Source organism: Acromyrmex echinatior, chromosome 2 (assembly GCF_024713525.1).
Source record: "Acromyrmex echinatior isolate Ae372 chromosome 2, ASM2471352v2, whole genome shotgun sequence".
NCBI classification, from domain to species: domain Eukaryota; kingdom Metazoa; phylum Arthropoda; class Insecta; order Hymenoptera; family Formicidae; genus Acromyrmex; species Acromyrmex echinatior.
In genome coordinates, this window is record NC_141853.1 from 2,308,412 (window position 1) to 2,331,888 (window position 23,477).

Genomic DNA, 23,477 nt, shown 5'->3' on the forward strand with positions numbered 1-23,477 from the left:
CAACGCGTTGACCGTATAATGTGTAAAACCGAAATCAGGCTGCATTGAAGATTGAGATTAAAGATCAAAGATTGAAATTTCACCAATGAGGACAAAAAAGTTTTGACTCCTTTTGTTCTGATTAGTCAAACTTTAATCTTTCAATCTTCAATTCAATCTTCAATGCGTAATCTAATTCCGGCCTAAAGTGGTTAAAGTGCAAAAAGTGCAAACAACACATACGAATGAACCTACCGTTTCTTAAGCCTCGTGTTCACGATGCTAGAAATCGGTTCGTGACCTCGGATGAAGAAAGAATTGACCAATCGCAATGGTCATGTGATCAAATTGTTCAAATATAATTTGTTAATTTTTTTCTCGGATATCTCGGACCGATTTCTAACATCGTGGACATCGAGCTTTATATATGCTTGATCTCTTTCTGCTACGTGTGTGTGTGTATATATATATATATATATATATATATATATATATATATATATATATTCGCATGCCTCCTGCATGTGTCATATGTGTATACACTAAGCACGAATATACACACGAATAAATACACATGAATAAATACACATGTGTGCAATCGCGTTTTTTTCTAATCATCAAATGTCTCGCATAATCGAAATGTTAAGGGCCGATTAGAACCTTCGTTCCACAACAAAACTCGCAAAATACTATTGTCTTATGTGCACTATTTAGCTTTCATTTCATGCATATGTGTATACATATGTATGTGTATGCATATATACATATGCTGCACCTGAATAGATCTTGCATATATATGCGCATATATTTTTGTAAGCCCTACTCGCGAAATCGCGGAATGCTTTTATCCATGATTGATTGAACGTCGTTGCCTCGTGCATACAATTACTCCGATTACCAATCTCGCCAATCCGACCGTTTTACCTTATAGAGGTATGTTGGTAAGAATTGATAAGAATGGGAGAAGCGGAATCGGAAAGTGGAAAGTGGTAAATTAGAAATTGTCGGCAGAGCGTCGTAAGAGGTTGCAATTTCGTGTGAGGAAATGTGTGATAACTGTTGCTTTGCCGCATCAATATGATATTATACATCCACTTAGAGTGGACTGTGCTTGGATCAGCATAATTATGAAAAGAAGCTTGTGCACGTCTCGCCCGAGAGTCCAATACTATTCTGAGGGAAGTGCGGCTCCCGGGCTCGTATGTACGCTTGGAACAATTTATCGAATCCTGTGTACAGGGTTTTACGGAAATCGCAAGTAAAACGTGTCGCTCGTATCATGAATGTGAGTAAATTTATATTATATTATATTTAGTGGGATTATAATTCGCTATATCTCAAATCAAATTATACGGAGTATTTCACTGTGACTGTAATCGTATGTCTGGTTGAGGAATGATTTTGCATGTTGACAGTACAATGATATATTTCTTAATATCATTTATACACTGCTCCAATAATCTTATATATGTATTTTTTAAATTTATAGTAATTTATATGTAAATACGTAAATATATCTGTCAAGATTGATGCACTAGTCCTAAAAAAATTTGCAGAATCCAATTGTGTGATAGCAGTTAGTCACAATCTTACTCTCTCTTTTTTGTATAAACTATTTTCAGAATATTCCTCTACTCTCTACATTATTCTGGCAATTTGATTATGTAACTCATGTTGGATTATTGACTTAAAATCTTGGTAAACTTGCTTTTAATGACATCTCTGGAATGTAATTATATTTTCGTATCTATTTATAGTTTGAAGTGTTAATTAACATAAATTATTTTTAACTTATAAAAAAGAAATGTTTTAAATATATAACTTATGTTGATCCAAATATTGATAAATTTGTTTTTTAATGATATTTCTGAAATGTAAACTATATTTTCATATTTGTTTTTGAAGTACTAATTAACAAGATTGTTTTGGTAAAAAAAAAATCTTTCTTTTTAGTTGTACTTTCTTATACTTCAATCGTCACGTACATAGATTTATGAAAAAATAGAAGAAATGTAGATAAAAATGTATGTAGAAAATTTTATAACAAATAATTTTATAAAACAGCTAAAAGACAGATTTTCCTTATGATATATATTAACAAAATTTTTTATTTATTTATGTCTAAAAATATATTTATTAATGAATAACTTAAATGCAAGAATCAGATGCGTCTTTACACTTCTTTATTACTAATCAGTAAATTTTAATGAAATGATATATCTTATATACTTGTAAATGTATCACTGAAATATATATATGTAAAATTACTGAGTGCTGTTTTATTTATTTCAATTTAATTATATTGATACTAATTTCTAATCTTCAGTATAATTAAATGTTGTATTGCTTTGAAGCATAACAATTTCAATATAATATTAATTTTCCTCTTTATATATATGTTTGTAAAATATATGAAATTATATTAATTTTATAAAATGAAAAGACTAATATACACACACACACACATTTGTATATATGTATAGGATTCTTCACAAACTTCATGTACTAATAAGAGTATATTAAATATAATAATTGTCAACGAATTATTATGTAAATTTTTTGTTAAAATATTGATATATAATGCTCCATTTAATTCTCAAAGGTGGTCAGCATAGCAGAGAGGTGGTATCGAGAAGGTGGTTGACACGCCTTCATATATTTGAGATGATTGAAAGTGTATCACGCAGAGCACTGAGTGGCTCCAGTGGGAGCTACCACGTTCGTGGTGCTGAATTAGCAAGGAATCGCAGACTAAAATCTTTATCAGCCACTGTTACTTTCCTAGATGATACACAGCATACATTTCAATTAGATGTAAGTCTATAACGTTCTTTCATAGTAACAATTAAATGCAACAATAAAAATAAATATATATTAATAAATAAATAAATATTATAGAAACGAGCAAAAGGACAAGTTTTATTAGATTTGGTGTTTCAACATTTAGAACTTATTGAAAAAGATTATTTTGGTTTACAATATGCTGAAAATGGAGTTAGCACAACTATTCCTACATCTGATATAATGGTAACATATTTTAAAAAGAATTATTTTATTACATACCTGGTCTTTTTCAAAATATTACTTAAAATATATAAATTTTATGTATTAGTGTAAATAAAATAGTAAATACAATTAAAAAATTATTAACCTTTTATATATAAATATTTCTAGAGGTGGCTGGATCCCTCTAAACCTGTGAAAAAGCAGATAAGAAGTAAGGGTAAAGATCCTATATCTTTAACAAAAAAAATATATATATAATTATATGAAAACTAAATATTTTCTGGTTAATTATCTATTATGTGTTATATAGCAAATATATAATATATATTTGTTTGTTTTAGGTGGACATTTCTTTTTTAGAGTAAAATTTTATGTATCCGACCCTAGTAAACTACAAGAAGAATATACTAGATATCAGTTTTATTTACAAATACGTAGAGATATTCTTCAAGGAAAACTCCAATTACCCCCTAGTACAGCTTGTTTAATTGCTAGTTATACAGTTCAGTGTAAGTATATTAAAAATAATGAAGTAAATTTAAATAATTTTAGTCTTGAATACAAATTAATAAAATGAGTTAATACATTGAATTTTTGTATATTGTATATATAGCGGAATTAGGAGATTATCATCCAGAGGAACATGGACCAGGATATCTTTCACAATTGCAATTGATACCTGGACAAACAGAAGAAATGGAGAAGAAGATATCAGAGCTACATAAACTGCATAAGTTTGTACATCTTTATATCTAATATCTAGTAAATCTTGTAATTTGCTTTAATATTACAAATGTATTCTTTTTTTTTATTCATAGGGGACAATTGCCAGCTGATGCAGAATTTAATTTTTTAGATCATGCGAAACGTTTAGATATGTATGGGGTGGAATTACATAAAGCAAGGGTATAGAATATATTAGATTAAAAAGTACTTTTTAAAAATAAAATTAACGTATACATTTTGTTTATCTTTCAGGATTCAACAAATAAAGAAATACAGTTAGGTGTTACATCGATTGGTCTAGTTGTATTTCAGAATGGCATAAAAATCAATGTGTTTTCATGGTCAAAAATAGTTAAAATCTCTTTTAAAAGAAAACAATTTTTTATACAACTTCGACGAGAACAAGTGAGTTTTATTATTCATTAATTTAATATGTATGATTTTCTTTTGTCACTTTTGCGAATTAATTAATTTATGTTGCAGTCTGAAAACTATGACACGTTATTAGGTTTTAACATGCAAACTTATCGTAGTTCTAAAAATCTATGGAAAGCTTGTGTTGAGCACCATACCTTCTTTAGACTTCACAGTCCGAAAATGCGACCAAAACGATTTCCTCTTACTTTAAGTAGTAGATTTACATACTCAGGACGTACAGAATTTCAAACAGTTGAAGATGGAAAGCACAGAGCACGTGTGGAAAGGACATTTATACGGTAATGACACTTTATAGTAGTTAACTTACAAAATTAATATTTTGTAAGGATCTTTCTCAGAAAATTTTTAATATTTAGGTCACCTAGTAAAAAAATTGCTCATACTATTGCAACTGCATCTGTTACTGACGACAAAGGAAAATTGGCAATACCTGGGAGACCTTCACGATCTTATGACAATAAGGTTCAATCCCTCGGTGCTCGTGAACCTCGTCAAGCATGGGGTGAAGGAAATCCAAGTGACGAGTTAGTTACATATAATAATAATATTTATTTATAATATTGAAAAAAATATTCCACAGTTATGCATATAATTACTTTCCTCGTAATTATATATAAATAATCAGCAAGCAAGAAGATTAAGAAAATGATTAAAATTTTAATTACAAAATTTAAACATTAAGAAAGAAAGTGACAAATAAATATAGCATGGTAATTGTTGCGTGAATAAAATAATAAATAGTTAATTAGAAATAAAATTAAGTATAATTATTTAATCATCGTTTTGATTCTTCTTGGAATCATCCTTAGCTAACAATTGATGATTAAAATTAGAATGCCATATTAAAGAAATTAGGATTAACATCCTGTCATATGTGTAAACTTAAAGGTGGAAGATTCTTGTTAGAATGTCATCAAAAACATGGCTATAAAGGAACAATGTTAATGAACATATATTCTACTGCAAGAAGGAGAAATTAATTTAAGAGATATTTCTTTCATAGAGAGATTTAAAGCACAAATATTATTTTCATTATTTAATATTTTTAATACATTTGCAAAGCTTGCTGATGCTATAAAAAGATAATTTTCAATCAAAATTGTTTAAAAAAATATTTTATTTTGGTTTGAAATTTGTGGCAAATAAGGAATAGTAAACTGTGGCGTATTGTTGTTATTCTTTCTTGTCATTGTGTGTGTGTGTGTGTGTGTGTTTTGTTTGCGTAACCAGTATTATATTTTATATTAAAGCCGAAAATTTTTCTTATAATGACATATATGCTACTAACATTATTTCAAGTCGCGTAGCTATATATCTTTTATAACATTTATCTAACCAAGATCTTCCACTTCTGAGAACAAGATGTTTCGTTTTAATTCTAGTAGTCAAAACTGAGAATAACTTCAAGAAGTCGGAATGTACTACGATTAAATGATTAGATTTTATTTCTAATTAATTGTTTATTATTTCATCCGCGCATCAATTATCATGTTTTACTCATATTTGTCGCTTTTCTTAATGTTTTAATATTGTTAGTACATACATACACCCTCTAACCAAGTCCATATGTATATGTATGTATAATTTATTTACAAAATTTATAATGAAAAAATTAGTTTGTAATGTTTGCAATATTTTACATTACATTAATTAGAACAGGATCATTTATATGAATACATCAATTAAGGAGAGCCTTACATATGTATTTCACGGATTTTGATCAGTTTTTGAGGAAAAAATAATCCTTGTAAAGCAATAAATTGCATCTCTGCATATTTTTCAAGAAAATTGTGATTTTAGGTCACGGATCGCTTTTGAACCTGGGGGATAGATATTTAAAAAACAATTTTTATGTGTATATATTATGTCCGAAAATTGACAGTTTTAGAGAAAATTGGCATTCTTTAATTTCAACTGAAGCTTAAAACACCTCGCGAACGGTTGCCATTCATAAAGCAGTAGGAGTCGGCGCAGGTAGTGCAATGTTACGAATCTTATACTCGAATTATATGTTTATACATTCGTATCTGTCAGAGATGTATTTTTCTGATTTTAAATAATTTTAAATATTTCATTTATATTTAAATGAAGAGTAAAAAGATTTAAAAGCGATTTGTCGTCTTGATCTAAATTTATGATTTTCTCGAAAAATACGCAGAGATGCAATTTACTGCTTTACAGGGTTTATTCTTTGTCCCAGAATAACAACGCAAAAGCTGATCAAAATCCGTGAAACACATATGTGAATCTCTCCTTGTAAGTAAAAGAATGCCAATTACTGTCAAAATTAGATGTTGAAATAATACATCTATATATATATATATATATATATATATATCTTAACATTATAATTTGTATTTTTGTGATTTACAATTGTTTTGGAATATACAATTTTTCACGTTATGATTTATTAATTATATAGTTAACGTTTATTTTTATTTAGCATTTTTAGTTTTATTTATCTCCTCTTATAGTGAGGGTGGTTTTTTATCTTTGAGGGAAGAAATAACAGGAAGCTATACACGAGGTGGAGCATTTTCACCAGCGTTAGGATCTCGAGTATTCAGTTATGCAGACGATGATACAACTGCTGAAAGAAATATTTACGATTTGCCAGATTATAGCGAACCTACTAGTTCACCAGCTCCACAAGTACATATGCTATCGAAAATACCTATAATATAATAACTAACAAGTAAAAGTAAAGATATTCAATAAATAATATTTATTAAATATATTTTCCATTATTTTAGATATTAGAAGATGGTTTAGTAACCATATCTTTAACGCCAGATGAACAAGGTCGTTTTGGTTTTAATGTAAAAGGTGGATTAGATTTGGATATGCCAATCTTAGTATCACGAGTAGCACCAAATACACCCGCTGATCGTTGTTACCCAAAATTGAATGAAGGAGATCAAGTATTTAATCATTTAATGCATACTTTTATTCGTATCAAGTCTATGTAATATTTCTTTCTTATAAAATACATTTCTTTTTACAGGTTGTTTATATCAATGGAATCGATGTGAGTGGTTTATTGCATGAACGCGTAGTAAATTTAATACGGCAATCACGCGATCGTGGATCTGGTGAACTTACTCTAACTGTTAGACCTAATGCTCTATATAATGCATTGGCTGGCACCGATGAGACGTCCGAAGAAGAACCGCCTTATAGGTATATAATTCCAAGTCATAAATGTTTTCTACATAATTCTATTGAACTGTATTAAATCTAATTTATTATAATGAATTGTTAGGTATGTACCTGATGCGCCTCATGCAGCTATTGGATCTGATGCACTAGCTCAATCTATGTTACTGCTTGCGGACGGTCTAGCAAGCGGTGCTCTTATCGCGCAATATGAACAGTTATATAGAAAAAATCCGGAACTTACGTCACTTGAATCGAAAAAACCGGAAAATCAATCAAAAAATCGCTATCGGGATATTTCGCCGTGTAAGTTAAAGTTTCTTTATAACAAATAGAATTATATTAATTATATTAATAAGTTATTAAAAAGATCCATTCTCATAAAATAACTATTGAAATAAAATTTGTATATAATGTATATATATTTTTATAGATGATGTTACTCGAGTAATTTTGATGAGATCTGCGAATGGAGATTACATCAATGCGAATTACGTGAACATGGAAATACCAGGTTCAGGCATTATTAATAGGTATATTGCTACACAGGGTCCCTTGTCTTCCACCGTTGCCGACTTTTGGCAAATGGTTTTAGAAGCGGGTAGTACACTTGTCGTAATGCTTACAACCCTAGTTGAACGAGGTCGTGCAAAATGTCATCAATATTGGCCGGCGTATAACGAGACTCTCACATTAAGAAATCTTACACTTACATCGACTGCAGAAAATATCGAAGATACATTTATTTTTAGAGAATTCATACTTCGCGATGTTAATGTGAGTAAAGTCTCTCTCTAATATTATTACAGTTTCTCTAATATTATTGCAATTTATTACACTACTTTTTTTTTAGTACATACTATTTAGTATAAAATAATATCTGATAATATTATTAATGTATGCTTTTTTTCACATATTTCTTTGTAGACTGGAGAAGAAAGAGATATAACACATATGCAATATTGCAGCTGGCCCGATCACGGAGTGCCTAGTGATTGGCGACAATTTACTATGTTTACAGAACGCGTTAGAGCAGCTCGTACTGGAATAGTCGAACCTGCAGTTGTGCATTGTTCTGCTGGAATAGGTCGAACTGGTGTATTAGTTTTAATGGAAACTGCATTGTGTCTAATTGAAGCTAATCAACCAGTGTATCCATTAGATATTGTACGTTCTATGAGAGATCAAAGAGCAATGATGATACAGAATGCTGTAAGTCTTATTTACTACTTCATATTTATTTAGATAATATAATATACAGTTCTATTTATGTGATATTTCTTTCAGAGTCAATATAGATTTGTGTGTGAAGCAGTCCATAAAGCCTATAGCGAAGGAATAGCAAAGCCACTTCCAGAGTTTAGTAGATGAAAATAAAAATCCATATGATGGGCAGCGTTTGTAATTATACCATTTCTTCTTTCACATCTTGCATCAAGCCTCATGCCATTAGAAAGTAGTTTTATATTTTGACAATAACGCGTATAATAATATATATTTAATATAGTATATCCTAATAAAAAAGAGCAGATATGTACTATGTAAAGTATAATCTCACTATACATAATGACGTCCATTTATTACTTCTCATTTATTACTGTAAAATTTCGATTTTTTTTATTTTCTTATACACAGAAGGTCTATTTAATATTTTAGTGATTTATTTTATTTCTTTATGCAAAACACCATTTTGTACAAAATGTGATTATATTTTTTGTCGCGAGAGTATTAATCTTTTATAATAATTTAAAATATTTCTATAAGACATGTATTTAAAAAGCCTCAAAAGAATAATATGTAATACTATGATATATTATTACTAAATTTGTAATATAAAAATAGATTTAATTATACATACATAACAAAAATTGTAAGATATAGTATATATCTATGAAAATTTAATTATAGGTTAAATAAATCGTAATTAATTTAAAAACTAATATATATATTTGCATATATCATCTATATATTATCCTTTTGAATATTGTATCTTATAGAAATATTTTAAATTTATTTTGCTATTAATTAACAAAAACTGCTATTATATATTATATCTGCATATATTATCATTAATTTATTTGGACGATTAAAAATTTTTTTTGCGAAAAGAAACACACGTTTATGCACTTTTTAAGTTTTATTATTAGCTATATTGAAAAAATATTAATGAACAAAAAGAAAAATAATATTAATGCATAAATTAATATATTTACAAATTTGAAGTACAATGAAAATAATGGATAAAAAATTTAGATACAATAACATAAATAAAAAAAGTATTTGCACGCGCTGTAAACAAAAAAATATATAAATAAATTTAATATACTAGATAGTTATCACGTCAACTGTCAATGGACTTAAATAATTTGACTTGAATAATTTTCCTATAATAAAAGTTTGATGATAGATATAATTATAAAATATTGAAAATGAAAAAAATACATCAATTATGATGTCCTCATGTCAAATTTACGTTGTGTATCGATCAACTCCAAATTCATTAAGGAAATTATCATTAACAATTGACGCGGTAAAAGTTTTACGATTTTTGTAATTGCGGAACTTGGTCCATCCTACATAAAAAGTAATTATACAAAAACTATTTAAAGGCACAAGGCGAAGTATAATCTTCAATATTAGCAGCTTGCAGGCAAATTATAGCTATCTTATACACTTAAAGAATATGGTTGTCCGATATGAATCAAAAAATTATGCGAAAGTTTTAAATTATCGGACGACTTAATATCATATAAGAATAAGTTGAAATTTGTTGAGCTTGTTTTTATATGATATTAATTTAAATACTTTAAAAGTTAATTTAAATATTTTAAAATTGTCATTTTTAACTAAGAACTTTTTCACATTCTTTAAAAAATATGCATATTGATCAAAATATGTAATTGGTTTTTCTAGATAGATACGATTAGAATTATAATTCTCTTATTATTATTAAATGTTTATTGTAAATGTGGGACACTATACTATAGATATTTACGCGTTTTCACATATTTATTTTTCACACAAAATGAATCAGATCGATATATTACATACCAGAGAACGGAAGTAACATTTTACTTGTAACGCTGTATCGTTATAAGTTACTTTTTTTTTATAACGAACTGGTAATGGCGTTACCTGTTCTTATCGGTAACGTAATTACATTTTTTTGTAATGGTAACGAATTTTATCATTCTAGTTACTTTTATCGTTACTTTTTATGTTTTGAACCTATTTATATATATTATAGACATAATTTTTATATATTCATTTTTTAATCTTTGATCGATATACGTCATTCGTTATTACTTTGAGATTGTTTTAAGTAATATCTTAAGATTCTAATACGGTTCTATGATTGATTTATGACGTCTTAAGAATGCCATAAACAGATAAAGCTGCATTAACATAAGAACAAACTTTAGTTACTAATCTAAGTTCATCGAAAGTGATGTCATGTATTATAAAAAAAAAATTTATTGTGAAAAATCACTTCAGCTGGATTGTTTCAAGATCGAAATTTTAATCAGTATAATTTGTAACCTGAATATGTATATGTATAAATTCACTTTGAAATATTATTATGTAACAAAGCTCTAGCTTGAACCGAGAAAGCATTTTCCTTTCTTAGTTCACATATTGGTCTAGCGTACATTATTGTTTATTGCTTTTATTAGTATTTAAACAAAAAATATACAATTAAAATTCTTTAGACTGACCTTGTTTCAGCATTAAAAAAGTAACGGAAAAATAATGAATTGTTATTTTCTTACGATAACAAGTAACGGTAACTCATTACTTTTAAAAAGTTACTTCCATTCCCGGCTACATGCATATCTCTTTGTATGAAGCTTTCAAACTTCTAATTAATTTCACGAATCTCACAGGTTCTTTTTAATATACTTATTGTGGATTCTTTAATAATATAATACCTCATCATATGTATTAATACCAGCATTTTATAATCTATTTTTGTATTAATACAAACTGGTACTACAATAAACATTATTAGAACAATGGTCTACAATCTTTCATGCATGGTCAAAAGAATACAAATTATCCGTCTCCAAAATACATGGATAGATATAGTAGTTTTCCTTTTCTTTTTCAATCATTCTTTCTTTCTTTTTACAAAAGTTTCTATCAATTAAAATTGATTTATATTCTTTTTACAATGCACGAAAGAATGGAAAAATAAAAGGATGTCTTGATTCTTAATCAATGTATATCGATATATGTATGCTAAATCTACTTCGGCAAAACAAATCTAAGATATTATTTTAAGGAAAAATTATAAGGGACGCCACTAATCATAAAGTATGTACATATTAGAACACAAAATTATTGTGTGTATGTGTGTGTGTATATGTATGTGAATTATCTTTTCTTGTTCGTTTCATAGTTTATTCTGCGATATTTTCACGATTTATATTTTACTATATATTGTATATAAAAACTAATGTGTATATAGAGTGACCTACGTAAAGTATGACAAATCAATAATTCAGAACATCTAGAAGATACTGAAAAATATGTAGGCAAAAGTGGAACGGTTTTAAAGGTGACGTACTTTGGTCAAGTTGTTTTTTTAGGTGGAGGAGGAGGCGTCAAAAAGATATGAAGATCATCTCCACTTTACCAATGAAAAAAAATTATATTTCATTAAAAAAAGTGAAAAAGTAACTTTCGTATCTTTTCGATATTTTTACGTAAAAAAAAACAACGTGAAAATATATCTCCTTCGAAACCGTTTCACTTTTTGTCTGAACGATTTTCCACATATCTTCTCCGTATTTTTCGAATTAATGGCTTGTCATATTTCACGTGGGCCATCCTATACATATGTAAATCAAACATATACACACACAAACAATATAATTCAATTAGATTATTAATATATTAAAAGAATCTGATGCCATAAAAAAGTGCAAAGTGTGCGTATACATAGAAAAAGAATTTTCAATATACAGCAAAGAAAATAAAAGCAATTAAGTATGTGTAATGAATTTAATATTTACAGATGTACATCAAGATGATGCGTTATAAATTCACCGTGAAAATTTATTATTTAACGTAAGATATATAATTATACAAATGTCTGTGCAAACATATATGCAATTCTCTACTCAAATATTTTTTATCTCTGTGCAAACGAAAATATTTTTAATTAAATATATGTTACGTCAATGTCTACACTCTGCAATATATAACATAATACATTAAAATATTTTTCCAAAATTTATTCGATATATTGTGCATGTCGATTATATATAGAAATAAGTAATAAAAATACTTTATCAATTTATTTTAGATACATTTACATACCGTAATCAGTCGAAATTTTAGACTGTAGTGCCTTGTACATATTCTCTCCCCAAATGCAGTCACGTTAAATACGAATTAAAACATTTGATTTGTGTTGCTTGTGTTGTAAAATTTTGCTTTCAGATATCAATAACATATTAACAATCATAAATATAAATCTCACAAATCTTGATGGTAATAAAATTTATAGATGTCTTGTCTAATTCATACACACTTTTGAAATATATAAATACAAGATAAAACTCTATTATGAAAATAATCCTTTGTAAATTATTCTCTCCTAAATTCGTTTTTATAATTATTTATAAATTATAAATAATCAACATATTTTTCAACTATATAGATGGTTTTTTTATAAAATCAAATTACGCTGTTTCATTTATTTTTTAATTGAGAAAAATTATTTTTGAATGAAAAGTTCGAACTATAAGAAAATATTTTATTCAAATTTTAATTGAACAATAGTTATGAGAAAAATAACTCGAATACCTAAATTAAACTTCTATAAACCCTAAAATGCTATCGATTCGCAAATTTTATGAACAAGTCATAGCAAACTCATTAAATAATACCTTCATATCAAAAGATACTTGATTATCAAGAGGTTCAATTTGCGATGTCAAAAGGTAAGATAAATGAAGATGAATATTTAAAAATTCAGTATTATGATAAATGATCAATTTTTAAGCAATTTTTTTGTTATTTATATCGATAAATTTTATTTAAGAATGCTATTCCAAAACAAAATATAAGTATTCGCTCGTATATGCAAAACAATATAAAAGTTTAATAATCAATTCAGGTCAATAATTTAAAAAACGAGCAATATTATTAAGTAGATAAAAATTTTTACAATTAAATTTATTAAATTACATACATATATTCGAAACGACGGTTCTGACTTTACTTAATCCTCTTTAGCTGATATAAAATTTTTAGCGTGATTTGTGTGATTCATTTGGTTACAAAGTCGATTAATTCGGCAAAAGTTCCTCGGTCGTTGATGAGAAACCCTTATAGACAAATTCTTAAAAAATTTTTTTTATTTGTCAATCGTTTATTGCATACACCCAAACACATTATGTCCAGTAACTTGAAACCTGCTTAAACAATTTTGAATTATAAATATATAATGTAACAAACCAATATTTTAAAGTCTTTTAAATAATGTGTTGTCTCTATCGCAAACAAAAGACTAAACAAGAGAACATGGTCACAGATTATTTAAAAATCTTTAAACGTCCCTTTTCGAATATGTGTATGTAATTTAATTAATTTAATTGTAAAAATTTTATCTACCTAACAATATTATTTGTTTTTTAAATTATTGATCTGAATTGATTATTGAAATCACTTTTATATCGTTTTATTTAAGACTATTACAAGGAAACTCTGAACTATACTTTCATTTTATTGAATTTCATATGCTCATTTTTTCTTTCAAGTTAATAATTATAGTTACTTATGTTTATAAACGTTTAGATTATATAAATTTTATCATTGAAAGTGTGAAATATAGAAAAATTGTTTATTTTTTGCATTAAAAATGGCCTACTTCCTTATATGTATAAAATTTAGGTATTCTATATTACTCAGAATCGATAGTATTCTAGGTAGATAGGATTAAGACAAATTACGAATAAAGTTGAATAAAAAAAATTCCATGTGAAGCAAAATGCTGATAAATCAATGTATGCACATATATACAATTACATATATAAACAGTTAAATAGCAATTATAATTCAACAATTTATAATTTGTTAAAGAAGTTGTAGTTGCAAGTTACAAGAAGATTTACAAATTAAAAAGAATGGTCCTTCTTGACCAGATACATATGTTGAAGGTATAATATGATATGTTCCCGCAGGTACATCTTCCAGTTCTAAATAAACAAATCCAGATCTGTAAAAATCAATGATAAAAAATATAAGAATATTTATACATTTATACAGATGAAACAATCCAGATAAGATACATACCGAAATGGCCCAGAACTTTTTGTTTTAAATGCAGTTACAGCATTCATATCTTTTAGTATGACGGTGTTAATGTCAAAACCTATTTGATATTGTTTAGGTCCTTTCAAAATAATTAGTAAATAATTATTGTTATTTGCACTTTCAAGTATTATTTGATATCGTGGATTATTTACATAAGTAGGATGATTACCACATCCCCCTGCTGTGATGTTGTTCCATTGACCTGTAATCTATAAAAAAAAAATCACTTGTTAATATATAGAATGTTCCAAAATTTGCGACTCAAAACACTATAGCAAAAAAATTTTTGAAAAATTAAATAAGAAAATTATTTTTAAATTTTTATTTTATTAATTGTTTAAATAATAAGAATTTAAATATGACCAGTTACAGACGATGGTTACTTTCACGAGTCGCAAATTTCAGCGTTCACTAATACAAGTGATCACCTAAAATGTAGTCTGTAATTGATCATATTAAAAACTTTATATCTCAGAAAATACTGCTTAAAATAAAAATTGTTTTTACTTACAAATAAATTTTTATTTAATTTTTTGAAAACTTTCTTGTTATAATATTTTAAGTCGAATTTTGGGACACCCTGTATAATTAAAAACAATCTAAAAAATGATCTAGAAAGAATATAGAAAAATATTCATTTATTGTATTTATAAATAATATACCTCTTTTTCATATTTATAAGGTTGAGGTATTTTCCGTAATATAAATGGACATGTTCCATATGCACGAAGCGTATAATAGATAGTATTTGTTTTTTCATATTGAGATATGACTAAAGTATATTTTGTATCACTTTGATCTCCGAGTTTTATTTTACATAAATAATGTGGGCTATTTATTCTCACACCATCGATATACGGTGGTGGATCATCTAAACAATTTTTATAAGATATATTTATTATTAATTAGTTGAAAATAAATAATATAAAATTAAATAATTTTATATATTACGTGGATAATATACACTTACGTGGATAATATACTCTTTTTCCATCATTACGATAAATTAAAACTGTAATATATTCTTGATTTTGTCGAAAATCTGCTATATCTGTAATATGCCTTGTAAGAAGTATCCAGATAGCACCAGACCCTTTATTTTGAATTTCTAACGAGAATTGTGGATTGTCACCAATATTGTATGCGTCTCTCATAGGTCCAATACCAGCTTTCCACATTCTATAATAAAATGGAATTATTTTGAACATGTCACTGCTATAGTATATGAAAAGAAAGGGTATTTTCATAATACTATGGACTTTTATATATACCACTAGACTACTAACTCATATCATATAGATGTATCTTTCTTCATCTTACAGGTACATCTCTCGCTACATGCCGACGTACATAAGAATTGAAATTACTTTTTCAAAAGAGTTAGCAATCTAATAATATAGATATATTATAAGTCTATGCATAATACACGTAATATAGATGTAAGAAAAGAGTTACATACTGATGTATGCAATAAGTATAATGAAATAATCCTGGATTCCAGTTTAAATAAAATACGTCAAAGAAGCGACATATACTGTCATAATCAATCCAAAAAACACCGTTATCAAATACCGAAGCAGATTCTGGATCATAATTCAATGTCTCCTTCAAATCCTGAGTCCAATGTTTTATGTCAAGTTCAGAATAATTGCCTCTCCACCGCAAATGGGACCATGGATTTTTCAATTGTAGTAATCTTTCTCCCTACATGTATATTAATACAATTTAAGTTATAAACTTCATATTTTTTTTTAATGAATACAAAATATAAATAATGTGCTTATAAAACTAGAAAATCTTACTTACATTTATATTTTAAAATACATTTACAAAAATATTAAATGGACAGTTCTTTTACTTTGCTTACATTAATCTTTCTCACATCAAGAACAGCGTATGCATGACTTGGTACAAGACCAGTACGATCTGCATCCAAATCTGATAACTCTCCTGTAGCTACAGTGACTAACACATCTCCCTTGTGAAGCCGTAATAATAATACATCAAATAAATTATCTTTATTAAAATCCACTTCATTTGGTCTTATCGCCCATCTTTCGGGTATCCAGCCAGTTAAAGCATGTAAATCTATATTCTGCAATGATATATTACAGAATTATATGATAAATATATTTAAAAAATAGAAGATTAATGAAATAAATTATAGAAGAATTAATAATTTAATGTTGTCGCAAAGATATCCAAACTTACACTATTTGATCCAGGAAAATTATAACCACCCATTACTTTCATATAAGCCTTCTCGAGTAAAGAAATCCATAGCTCCCCACGATTGCTAGAGTAGGAACAGAGTAATTGGTTGTATCGGCTTACAGGCAGAAGATCATCTATTATTACTTTACGTGGAATGCCATTGATGTGTAGTTTCACCATGTATTTTCCTAATATTATATGTTCATCATTTCTAATATATGATAAATATTACAGTATACGTGCATGTTTTATGTAAAATAAATTCTTAGAAGCCATTCCAAAAATACGTTCATTTAGAAAGGGGAGGGAGGGAGGAGAGTAATTGAACATGTTAGATAAGTAAACAAAAGGAAAAAGAGAGGTTGAAAGAAAGGCGAACGTTTGATATTGTACTGCTGTTTATTTATTCAAATTACTCGCGTGATTGAATAGATCAATAGATTCTAAAGGTGCGTTCCACTTGATACTTGCAATGCTCATGAAATCATTTTATCTTTGTTATTTATCAAATGTTAAACAAGGACAAATAATGCTCGTAAGCATTGCAAGTCAAATGGAACCTTTAGAGTGCAAGAATAAGTGATGCTTTAAAGCACAATAAGCGTAAAAAGGAATATATCCTTTAACTATAATATCATAATATTTTTGTTATCAGCTCATGTTTTTTTACTATTAATGGCCTTTCTTTTTTATTAAAAAAAGAGGGACTCTCTCTTCATTTTGTACATTCACTTTAGGGAAGATCATGGTTTCTGTTACTAAGATTGTTCCACTTTTTGATAAATTTTATCTGTTAGGTAAATCTGGCAATCCGCACATGTGATTAGGTAATCTTGCTACTTATCCAATAGGTAAAATTTACCAAAAAGTGGAGCATCCTAAATGTTACGAAGGAGGAAGGAGAAGATAAAAAATTTACAATTTTGAACGTATTTTTTAAATGATCCCTTAAAAAATGATGTGCTATTCAAATATATCTTTCAAAAGTATAATTTTAATTTAAAAAGAACTATCAAGTATATAGAATGTTTAAAATTGCATTTCTCTTATTAAGAAGCCAACCACGAATAAAAATATAACTATCAAAGTGCTCGTACAGAATGTACTTTTCCATATAGTTTAATGTTAACATTTCTTATATAATGTATTATATAGAATATATATAATTTTATAATAACACTTTTATATAAAAAAGTTATAATTAAAATAAAATAAATTAAATAATTACCAAATGGGTTATATATGGGTTCCTTGCATTTATTTTTGGGATAAATAATGGATGTTATGAGTCTTCGTCCAAATTTTTTTTCATATTGAGCACTCACAGCTAGAGACGCAACAAATGAACAATCAGAAACTACCTAAAATACAAAAAATCAATTAAATATTATTCAAGTATGCTATAGAGTCATTAGTTGCATTGTCTCTAAATTTGACAAACTAATAATATAAGATGTTTTTAATATGTTATACATTACTAACAGTCTGTTTTATGCTAAAATAATCAACATGATGACCAATGACCATTTTAGGATCAGAATATAATTCTTCTGGTCGTCGCCAGCCAACGAAATCGGGCTTTTGCTTTGGTGCCAGCTCTAATAATCCGTCTTTATCAGTGAATGGAAAGGCATATTGAAATTTTTCAGCAAGATCGATATTCATAAATGGTACAAATTCATTATCATTTATATGAGAGCCATATAGCAGCACTTTCTTTTCTTCTTCAGTATAATTAGTACTACCACCAGTTACTTTGAGATGACCACTGCTTCCCCGGTGAAGTGATGATCTGATATCTTTTGCTGAAATTTATTCAACTAATAAATACATTACAGCGCCTTGTTTTCCGCTTTTATATAATATATTTTTTTTTACTACCTGGAGCAGCTGATGATGCATTCACTGGCTGTTGTGATTGTATTGACTGTTCAGTATCTGGAAAACTGCTTTCTGGTACAGATGGTAATTTAGCAAGACTTTTCATTATACCATTATCTGCAGTAGTTTTGATTCCTTTCAAAGATTCTGCCCGTTCAACAGCAACTCTAACAAGATTTGTTAACTTTGCTTTTACTTCCGTGTCAGTAGTTTTCTGTACAATATATCATATAGATTAAATTAAACAAATTTAACAAAAGTATAATAATATGTTATTATACCGGATGTTTCAGACCACGTACACCGCTTTTATTTTCGCAAGATCCAATCATAAAAGTGTCCAGACAAAAGTTGTAAGATTCAAAAAGATCTATTTACTGATTTTATCAGTCTGATCTTGGCGTCGCTAAGGTCAGATCAAGGTCACATCTATTTTTTTTAATAGATAACATCCAACTTTTTATTCCAATAATTAATGGCCGATATCGAGAGCTCTAATAAAACCCTTAGAATGTCGTTGATCATGTCTTGAACATTTGTTAAGATCAAAGTCATTGGAGGTTGTACCTCTTATTTTCATTTTTGCACTAAAAATTCATTTTTATAAAAATGATCAACATTCAACGGTTTTAGTCGGATATTTTGCGTAACGTTAATGTCTTACTGGTACTGTATAACTTTCGAGCCTTACAACTTGAAAAGTACTCAATAAAAAATAATTTTATAGTGTTTTGAAAAGCTTTGGACATCAGCCATTAGATATTAGAATAAAAAGATCACTAAATAGATCTCTTTAAACCCTACAACTTTTGTTTGAACATTTTCACGATTGGACCTTATTTTGCGAAGATAAAAAGGGTATACATGTAATCTAAAATGTATAATAGCAAGAATTGTATTAGAGTAATAACAAAGAATATAAATATCGCTTAAAGTTGTACAGCAAAATAATTTAATTACAAAAACAATCAAATAAACAAGCATACAATGATGTTTATTAATCTTAGGATAATATATCAATAATCTATGGACGTTTCAACCAAATTATTAAAACGGAGATGGTTTATCATCAGATGAAATTACATATTGGAATATTTGACATGGAATTGTTTTCGATATGCAATAGTATTTTGTATTAAGTAGAATAGACTCATTTAATTTATATTGAAGAAAACTTTGTGAATCGAAACGTCTATAGATTATGTTCTTCTAAGATTAATAAATATCATTGTATGCTCGCTTATTTGGTCGTTTTTGTAATTAAATTGTATTAGGTTGTTACATAATTTCTGTCGTATTTTCGGATACAATTTAAACCAGAACATTGCAAAGATATTTATTTAGACATTATTCAATAAAGCAAAGTTTTAACTTTAAAAATCTGTTTTTTAAATTGTGGTATAATAATTTTTAAAGAAATAATGAGCAATCAAAATCAAAATGCTCCTTTTATTTAATAATAACTCAGTAACAACAAATCTTAGAACAATTTTTACGAAAAATAATTTTGTAGAAAAAGCTTCAAACTTTCATGTTAGAAAGTTTGAAAAATTTTTGCAATTTTTTTTGAGCACGTGACAAGCCCACAAAATTTTAAAAATTTTCTATTTATTCAGCTCATAGTTTTCTACGTATAAAAATTATTAAACTCACAGACAAACTCAAAAACCATAACAACTCTTCAAAAGCAGAGATTTTAAACTTTAAAACTCTTTTTTATAAAAGTTAAATTTCGTTCATTTTTAATATTTTCAAGACGGAACTGATTTTGATGTACTTTCTGTTCAGTGCGATCAGCGGATGTTTGATCATATAGAATATAAACAGAAGATAATACGCTAAGCGCAGTAGAGATGCTGTTTCACTTTTTTTTGTAGATTATCGAAAGGAAAAATAAGCAGGAAATGATAAATATAATCGTAACTTTTTGTAATACACATAAAAGCAGATCTCATTTATGTTTAGAATGTTTTTCAAAATATACTAAGAAAGTCTAAGTATTTTTTATGTCATATAAATTACAGTTTTGTAAGTACATTTTTTATGTTAAATAAATTTAGTCTTTTTTAGATTTGATACAGTCGGTCTACAGAATCCACTAACTAAACAGAAAATTCAGTATCGGACCAACTTCTTTAGGAACCAACGCCGGCCAAACAGAAAGTTCGATGCCGGTTGGTCTCTGAGGACCAACACCGTCTCGAACAAAATTAAAACTACTATTAATGATAATACAAAAATACAATAGAAATTATGCAACAATCTTATACTTACTGCACTAAGACCAAGTTCAGCGGCATCAGTATATAACTTTATCGCAATGTCCTTTAATCCTGCTTCATCTGCATCTAATGCTTGATTCATGAGAAATTTACATTTCTTTAATTCAGACTGGTATAAAGGTTCCGGCTTATGACTATTTTGTTCCTCTTCGCGAACTAAAAATTTCAAAAATGACATAAATATTTTTCTGTTAAAAATATTTATAATATATATATATAGAAAATTTCATGGCGCATACTTACCAAGGCGTTGTAGCAATGAAATCCTCTCACAATATTCTGCAAGCTTATCTTCATACATGCCATCTGAATGCAATTTAGTAAGAAGTTTAATAGCAATGTCATAATAATATAGGGCCTGTTGATATTGACCATTACTATCAAACTGCACTGCTCTACGAGCAGCAAGTCGTGCATCATCTAAGGTTTGTGTCATTTTAATAAACAAAAAAAATCCAGAATTCAGATTTATTAGATGGTAAATTGTTGTGTGCTTTTTTAAACTTGTTTAAACTTCTGAATAAGGATTTATGACCCATTATAAAACGTTATAATATATGCACAGTATCATGCGATAATTGCATAGTTTAACATATACAAACACAAAAATTGATAAAAAGTATTAATCGACGCGTTTTTGCGTGAAATGAACGAATCTAACAAAAAAAAGTGTCACTCTATCCCATGAACCAAGATATTAATAGATAAAATTACTGACTATTGAGGTTATCAAATATATCATTTTGGCTATGTTCAGCACTTTCAGCAGATCACAACAGTCCGGATCCTCATACGAATAACAGCGCTTTGACACAGAGCGCTGATTGGTAAAAAGCCGGTGAAGGTAAAATTTATCTCCATCACCCGTTCACCAATCAACGTTTGGTATCAAAGCAATGTTATTCGTAGTAGTAGGCGGTATATTTCGCTTGCTGCTTCTGCTTTTCGCGAGTTCTGATTGGCTTCCGTTTTTTATTTTTCCGTCAAGGTGTGAACCTGGCCTTATATAACACATAAAACATGAGGCATAAGAAAATCAACCAATCAGAGTTCTTTATTTTACAGAAAGGAAGAAAATAAAGCACTTTGATTAGTTCATTTCTTTATGAATGTCTTCGAATATGTAAATATTTTGGAGAACGTTGCTTCTCAGCGTTCGAAGAATATACACCGAAGAAGATATGCCGACATTTCGATTCGTTCATAATAATAGTGCTGTCCATACTTTTCACATAATAAAAGAATGGTTCTCACACACCTAAAAATTATTATAAAGTGGCCACTCAAATCTCCGGATCTCAATTTAATTGAAAATGTTTAGGGAGTAATTGCGAATTGGGAGTAATTCGTGGGATTGTGAGAAAACTAAAGCAAATCTTGTTGCACACGCTAGGAATATATGGGAAGGCTTAAGGCATAAATCTCAATATTTTGAAAAATTGAGCGGTTCGACAAAATCGATTAATACAAGTAGTTGCACGAGAAGAATACTAAACCGATTACTGAATTGGTCTCAGTATTTAAACAGTTCTTTCCAGAACTAACAAACAGTTCTTATCTCATCATATTTTTGGACGAAAGAATACTTACACATCATCCCAGCAAACGAGAATGGATAAAAATGGATTAAATTTTTTTTAATGCGTTTAAAATTCATGAAACTTTAAATCCATGAAAATGGATTGAATGGATTGAAATGGATTAGATCCGAGCTAGTTTAATATTCGAAAAAAAAAAATACATTCATATTTAAGGGTTACAAATTTTATTTCTAAGACATTTATAATAATTATATCTGAAATTAACTCCTTCAAATTGGTAAATTAAAAAACGCACACCTTTGTGGGATTTGAACCTGGAATCTCTGGATTATGAATCTTCTACGTTACCCTATACCATTTCTTCAATTGGCAAATGTGTTATTCATTCTCTATTTCAATTACAACTAGCTAAACTAGTAACGAAATTATTTAGACATAATAAAAATATCATCATTTAACATATAATAAAATATAAGAATTTACATTACTATGAGACGACATTGGATAAGTGTCGGATAATCTAATCTCGCCTGACCAATGTCGCGCGCCGTAATTAACCTAATATTCGGACTGTGTTTGACTTGGTTTGCGAGTTTTCATATCGATCATTCATTTTACTTCTAATCAAAGAGAAACAAAAGAACTCAATTATTTTTACGTTACAACTTTTTTGAACTTAGTTGAATTAAAACGTAAAATTTCCTACTTATAATTTTGAATAATTTAAGTAACATTTATGATCCATTTTTAAATAAAAACTTTTTTTATTTAATTAGATTGAAAAACTGCATTTTATATTTAGAATATTGAATTGAGCAGTATTCACGTTGCACAAAAATTGCTGATATTATTTTTGAATTCAACTAAATTAAAAAACTGTACGCTCTATTCACAATTCTGAATTGAGTAGTATTCATGATGTGCACAGAAA

General features: G+C 27.9%; 2 protein-coding genes across 10 annotated transcripts; one reads left to right on the forward strand and one right to left on the reverse strand.

The window, feature by feature from the left end:
- Nucleotides 1-537: 537 nt before the first annotated feature.
- On the forward strand, nt 538-12,886 carry Ptpmeg (protein tyrosine phosphatase Meg). 7 transcript variants are annotated; one of them, XM_087403502.1, is made up of 18 exons: nt 542-912; nt 991-1,264; nt 2,582-2,793; nt 2,878-3,006; nt 3,154-3,202; nt 3,327-3,494; nt 3,599-3,719; nt 3,804-3,891; nt 3,964-4,116; nt 4,195-4,427; nt 4,506-4,673; nt 6,624-6,801; nt 6,903-7,070; nt 7,154-7,329; nt 7,412-7,611; nt 7,739-8,082; nt 8,233-8,517; nt 8,593-12,886. In XM_087403502.1, the coding sequence occupies exons 3-18, from the start codon at nt 2,644-2,646 to the stop codon at nt 8,674-8,676; spliced, it is 2,694 nt and encodes an 897-aa protein (XP_087259628.1). In that variant the 5' UTR covers nt 542-912; nt 991-1,264; nt 2,582-2,643; the 3' UTR covers nt 8,677-12,886. The 7 variants fall into 7 exon arrangements, with proteins under 7 accessions (XP_087259630.1, XP_087259628.1, XP_011053544.1 ...); XM_087403503.1 differs by lacking the exons at nt 542-912; nt 991-1,264 and adding exons at nt 1,694-1,708; nt 1,933-2,003; XM_087403504.1 differs by having other exon boundaries at nt 538-1,264; nt 2,590-2,793.
- A 166-nt stretch (nt 12,887-13,052) lies between these two features.
- On the reverse strand, nt 13,053-21,875 carry LOC105145583 (calpain-7). Of its 3 annotated transcripts, XM_087403509.1 has the most exons (14): nt 21,724-21,875; nt 21,249-21,311; nt 20,998-21,161; nt 18,724-18,937; nt 18,325-18,647; nt 18,071-18,203; nt 16,840-17,030; nt 16,496-16,723; nt 16,088-16,332; nt 15,599-15,807; nt 15,291-15,499; nt 15,140-15,208; nt 14,608-14,837; nt 13,053-14,530 (listed from the first exon to the last, which is right to left on the reverse strand). In XM_087403509.1, exons 2-14 carry the CDS (start codon nt 21,304-21,306, stop codon nt 14,389-14,391), a joined length of 2,415 nt encoding a protein of 804 aa, XP_087259635.1. In that variant the 5' UTR covers nt 21,307-21,311; nt 21,724-21,875; the 3' UTR covers nt 13,053-14,388. The 3 variants fall into 3 exon arrangements, with proteins under 3 accessions (XP_087259635.1, XP_087259634.1, XP_011053538.2); XM_087403508.1 differs by having other exon boundaries at nt 21,249-21,815; XM_011055236.2 differs by lacking the exon at nt 15,140-15,208 and having other exon boundaries at nt 21,249-21,813.
- Between the last annotated feature and the right edge of the window lie 1,602 nt (nt 21,876-23,477).